Source organism: Nerophis lumbriciformis, linkage group LG01, assembly GCF_033978685.3.
Source record: "Nerophis lumbriciformis linkage group LG01, RoL_Nlum_v2.1, whole genome shotgun sequence".
NCBI lineage: Eukaryota > Metazoa > Chordata > Actinopteri > Syngnathiformes > Syngnathidae > Nerophis > Nerophis lumbriciformis.
This window is the reverse complement of record NC_084548.2, coordinates 75,230,894-75,237,500: the sequence shown is the minus strand read 5'-3', so window position 1 is coordinate 75,237,500 and position 6,607 is coordinate 75,230,894. Positions and strand designations below refer to the sequence as shown.

The following is a 6,607-nucleotide window of genomic DNA, read 5'->3' as shown; positions in this document are numbered from 1 at the left end:
CGTGTGTCCTCATGTGCGCTCGCATTCGAGTCTGGAGAGAGAATGTTTCCGCGCAAAGCGAACAAGTCCAAGTCGCCGCTCCCGCGTGTGCGCGCGTGTGTTTCTTCAAACGACTCTGGCAAGAAAAGCTTTCGCCACACACGGAGCAGGTGAAGCCATTTTTAGCCGTGTGTGACGTCTTCCTGTGGCCGAGAGTCGGCGGCGTTTCTGCGTCGTCACTTCCTAAGATCTTGTCCGCCGGTGGTCCTCCGCGCTGGTCTCCGTCGCCTTCTGTAGTCTGGCGCCTTGGAGACTCCGCCCCTCGGTCCTCCCCACACGGACGGTGATGAAACTGCGAGGACTCGGGGGATTCCTCTCCGCCGCTCTTCAAAGAGACACCAGTGAGTGGCACCTCGGTGAGACCGAGGAGACCCTGTCCCCCCTGAGTGGTCCAGACGTCCTCCTCTTCCTCTTCCTCTTTAACACGTGGTTCCTCCCGCTCCAAAGCGGCGCTGTCCCGCGGCGGCGGAGGGGGGCGTACTTCCTGACGTCCAATCAGCAGCTGGACATCTGCAAGAAAAAAACACTTGACGCACTTTTTGTGTCTTTTTACACATTGAAATCAGAAAGAACACGCATTTCCGGAAGTCCAGATGCGGATCTTTAATTTTTATTTTATTTTATTATAATTTTTTTGTCCTGTCCAGCTTCTCAGGCAAATCATATAGTTGATGTAGATGCCCATATCGGCTGTACAAATGTTAAAATAATTGTTTTATACTACATTGAGTTCCTGGCAGGGGTCCACTGGGACTTCAAAGCGGACAGATGGCACGATCTGCCCAATTTCCAGACGAACTCTTTTTGAAATATTTTACGAACTCTTTTTGAACTATTTTACGGAACTCTCTTTGAACTATTTTATAAAACTCTTTTTGAACTATTTTACGACCTCTTCTTTTGAACTGTTCGGTAACTAAAGGCAACGCTGTTTACGACCCACTTCCCTCTGGAAGCAGCTGTGGTCAGGTGGGGGGAGAAAGTCAAATAAAGAAGGAGTACAATCTTTTGGGAGAGCGTGGGTGACACTGTAAGAGGTTATATATATATATATATATATATGTATATAATTATTTTTTTATTTTATAAACCTTTATTTATAAAATTGCAACATTTACAAACAATTGAGAAATAATAATAATCAAAAATATTTCCAAAACAGCGTCAGGAGGTTGTAAACTCGGTAAAGTAACTACAATAGAATAATATATATATATATATATATATATATATATATATATATATAAAATTCTATTTTAGTTAAAAAAAAAAAAAAAAAAAAAAAAAAAAAAAAAATATATATATATATATATATATATATATATATATATATATATTACATTCTATTTTAGTTTTTATATATTTATATATATATCAAAACTAAAATAGAAGGCAATATACATATATTATATAATATATATATATCCATCCATCCATTTTCTACCGCTTATTCCCTTTGGGGTCACGGGGGGCGCTGGAGCCTATCTCAGCTACAATCGGGCGGAAGGCGGCGTACACCCTGGACAATGATGTAGATGCCCATATCGACTGTACAAATGTTAGAATAATTGTTTTGTACTACATTGAGTTCCTGGCAGGGGGACGGGAGCTGTCTTTGGGGCCTACCAGGAGGAAGGCTCGTAAAACTCCACTGGGACTTCAAAGCGGACAGATGGCAGGATCTGCCCAATTTCCAGACGAACTCTTTTTTTAAGTATTTTATGGAACTCTCTTTGAACTATTTTATAAAACTCTTTTTGAACTATTTTTACGACCTCTTCTTTTGAACTGTTCGGTAACTAAAGGCAACGCTGTTTACGACCCACTTCCCTCTGGAAGCAGCTGTGGTCAGGTGGGGGGAGAAAGTCAAATAAAGAAGGAGGAGTACAATCTTTTGGGAGAGCATGGGTGACACTGTAAGAGGTTATATATATATATATATATATATATATATATATATATATATATATATATATATATATATATATATATATATATATATATATAATTATTTTTTAATTTTATAAACCTTTATTTATAAAATTGCAACATTTACAAACAATTGAGAAATAATAATAATCAAAAATATTTCCAAAACAGCGTCAGGAGGTTGTAAACTCGATAAAGTAACTACAATAGAATGCAATATATATATATATATATATATATATATATATATATATATATATATATATATATATATTGCATTCTATTTTAGTTTTTATATATATATATATATATAAATATATAAAAACTAAAATAGATTGCAATATATATATATATATATATATATATATATATATATATATATGTATTATAATATATATATATTGCATTCTATATTAGTTTTTATATATTTATATATATATCAAAACTAAAATAGAAGGCAATATATATATATTATATATAATATATATATCCATCCATCCATTTTCTACCGCTTATTCCCTTTGGGGTCACGGGGGGCGCTGGAGCCTATCTCAGCTACAATCGGGCGGAAGGCGGGCTACACCCTGGACAATGATGTAGATGCCCATATCGACTGTACAAATGTTAGAATAATTGTTTTGTACTACATTGAGTTCCTGGCAGGGGGGCGGGAGCCGTCTTTGGGGCCTACCAGGAGGAAGGCTCGTAAAACTCTACTGGGACTTCAAAGCGGACAGATGGCAGGATCTGCCCAATTTCCAGACTAACTCTTTTTGAAGTATTTTATGGAACTCTCTTTGAACTATTTTATAAAACTCTTTTTGAACTATTTTACGACCTCTTCTTTTGAACTGTTCGGTAACTAAAGGCAACGCTGTTTACGACCCACTTCCCTCTGGAAGCAGCTGTGGTCAGGTGGGTGGGAGAAAGTCAAATAAAGAAGGAGGAGTACAATCTTTTGGGAGAGCGTGGGTGACACTGTAAGAGGTTATATATATATATATATATATATATATATATATATATATATATATATATATATATATATATATATATATATATATATATATATATATATATATATATATATATATATATATATATATATATATATATATATATATATATATAAAATTATTTTTTAATTTTATAAACCTTTATTTATAAAATTGCAACATTTACAAACAATTGAGAAATAATAATAATCAAAAATATTTCCAAAACAGCGTCAGGAGGTTGTAAACTCGATAAAGTAACTACAATAGAATGCAATATATATATATATATATATATATATATATATATATATATATATATATATATATATATATAAATAATTCTATTTTAGTTTAAAAAAAAAAATATATATATATATATATTGCATTCTATTTTAGTTTTTATATATATATATATAAATATATAAAAACTAAAATAGATTGCAATATATATATATATATATGTATTATAATATATATATATATATATTGCATTCTATATTAGTTTTTATATATTTATATATATATCAAAACTAAAATAGAAGGCAATATATATATATTATTTAATATATATATATCCATCCATCCATTTTCTACCGCTTATTCCCTTTGGGGTCACGGGGGGCACTGGAGCCCATCTCAGCTACAATCGGGCGGAAGGCGGGGTACACCCTGGACAATGATGTAGATGCCCATATCGACTGTACAAATGTTAGAATAATTGTTTTGTACTACATTGAGTTCCTGGCAGGGGGACGGGAGCCGTCTTTGGGGCCTACCAGGAGGAAGGCTCGTAAAACTCCACTGGGACTTCAAAGCGGACAGATGGCAGGATCTGCCCAATTTCCAGATGAACTCTTTTTGAAGTATTTTACGAAACTCTCTTTGAACTATTTTATAAAACTCTTTTTGAACTATTTTACGACCTCTTCTTTTGAACTGTTCGGTAACTAAAGGCAACGCTGTTTACGACCCACTTCCCTCTGGAAGCAGCTGTGGTCAGGTGGGGGGGGGAGAAAGTCAAATAAAGAAGGAGGAGTACAATCTTTTGGGAGAGCGTGGGTGACACTGTAAGAGGTTATATATATATATATATATATATATATATATATATATATATATATATATATATATATATATATATATATATAATTATTTTTTAATTCTATAAACCTTTATTTATAAAATTGCAACATTTACAAACAATTGAGAAATAATAATAATCAAAAATATTTCCAAAACAGCGTCAGGAGGTTGTAAACTCGATAAAGTAACTACAATAGAATGCAATATATATATATATATATATATATATATATATATATATATATATATATATATATATATATATATATATATATATATAAAATTCTATTTTAGTTAAAAAAAAAAAAAAATAATATATATATATATATATATATATATATATATATATATATATATATATATATATATATATATATTGCATTCTATTTTAGTTTTTATATATTTATATATATATCAAAACTAAAATAGAAGGCAATATATATATATTATATAATATATATATATCCATCCATCCATTTTCTACCGCTTATTCCCTTTGGGGTCACGGGGGGCGCTGGAGCCTATCTCAGCTACAATCGGGCGGAAGGCGGCGTACACCCTGGACAATGATGTAGATGCCCATATCGACTGTACAAATGTTAGAATAATTGTTTTGTACTACATTGAGTTCCTGGCAGGGGGGCGGGAGCTGTCTTTGGGGCCTACCAGGAGGACGGCTCGTAAAACTCCACTGGGACTTCAAAGCGGACAGATGGCAGGATCTGCCCAATTTCCAGACGAACTCTTTTTGAAGTATTTTACGGAACTCTCTTTGAACTATTTTATAAAACTCTTTTTGAACTATTTTACGACCTCTTCTTTTGAACTGTTCGGTAACCAAAGGCAACGCTGTTTACGACCCACTTCCCCCTGGAAGCAGCTGTGGTCAGGTGGGGGGGAGAAAGTCAAATAAAGAAGGAGGAGTACAATCTTTTGGGAGAGCGTGGGTGACACTGTAAGAGGTTATATATATATATATATATATATATATATATATATATATATATATATATATATATATATATATAATTATTTTTTAATTTTATAAACCTTTATTTATAAAATTGCAACATTTACAAACAATTGAGAAATAATAATAATCAAAAATATTTCCAAAACAGCGTCAGGAGGTTGTAAACTCGATAAAGTAACTACAATAGAATGAAATAAATATATATATATATATAGATATATATATATATATATATATATAAAATTCTATTTTAGTTAAAAAAAAAAAAAAATATATATATATATATATATATATATATATATATATATATATATATATATATATTGCATTCTATTTTAGTTTTTATATATATATATATAAATATATAAAAACTAAAATAGATTGCAATATATATACATATATATATATATGTATTATAATATATATATATTGCATTCTATATTAGTTTTTATATATTTATATATATATCAAAACTAAAATAGAAGGCAATATATATATATTATATAATATATATATATATCCATCCATCCATTTTCTCCCGCTTATTCCCTTTGGGGTCACGGGGGGCGCTGGAGCCTATCTCAGCTACAATCGGGCGGAAGGCGGGGTACACCCTGGACAATGATGTAGATGCCCATATCGACTGTACAAATGTTAGAATAATTGTTTTGTACTACATTGAGTTCCTGGCAGGGGGACGGGAGCCGTCTTTGGGGCCTACCAGGAGGAAGGCTCGTAAAACTCCACTGGGACTTCAAAGCGGACAGATGGCAGGATCTGCCCAATTTCCAGACGAACTCTTTTTGAAGTATATTATGGAACTATTTTATAAAACTCTTTTTGAACTATTTTACGACCTCTTCTTTTGAACTGTTCGGTAACTAAAGGAAACGCTGTTTACGACCCACTTCCCTTTGGAAGCAGCTGTGGCCAGGTGGGGGGGAGAAAGTCAAATAAAGAAGGAGGAGAACAATCTTTTGGGAGAGCGTGGGTGACACTGTAAGAGGTTACAGGTCGACACGTTTTCTCCTCAATATTGAGTCGAAATTGAATTCTGCCTCTGTTTGATTCTTTGCCTCTTGTCTTGTTTAATAGATGTCATCAGTGTTTGAACCTGACACAAAATTACTTTACAAAAGAGAAGTGTAGGATACTTCTCTTGTTGCCTTATTTGTATTTGACTTTATTAAATGGATTTATATTATCATTTTATGCAGCCGGGCCGGAGCAGGAGGGGATAGAAAGAGGAGGGAAAAAAAAGGAAGACAGAGTGAGAAATTGTGGGGACAAGAGGGGGATTAGACAGAGAGACAAAAACAACAATAACAATAACAACAACAACAATAGAGCAATATCAGCAAATAGGACATGTACAAATATGATGGTAAAAGTCCTACAAAGAAGCAGTTAGTGAAATAAATAATAATACAGAAATGACAATGAGCATTATTACACTACAAATGGAGCAATACAAATACCAATAGAAATATCACTATTGATAATGAACAATACCAGTAATTACCGTATTTTCCGCACTATAAGGCGCACCTAAAAACCACAAATTTACTCAAAAGCTGACAGTGCG

The 6,607-nt window shown here is 32.8% G+C and overlaps 1 protein-coding gene across 1 annotated transcript in view; it reads right to left on the bottom strand.

Annotated features, from left to right (window-relative positions):
- The window catches only part of LOC133572761 (uncharacterized), a 54,307-nt gene that overhangs the window by 24,474 nt on the left and 23,226 nt on the right, over positions 1–6,607 (bottom strand). Inside the window, exon 4 of the mRNA XM_072912179.1 lies at positions 1–549. This exon is cut by the window's left edge and continues 421 nt beyond it. Within this exon, the coding sequence (XP_072768280.1) occupies positions 1–549 (549 nt within the window). The remainder of the gene's footprint in view (positions 550–6,607) is intronic.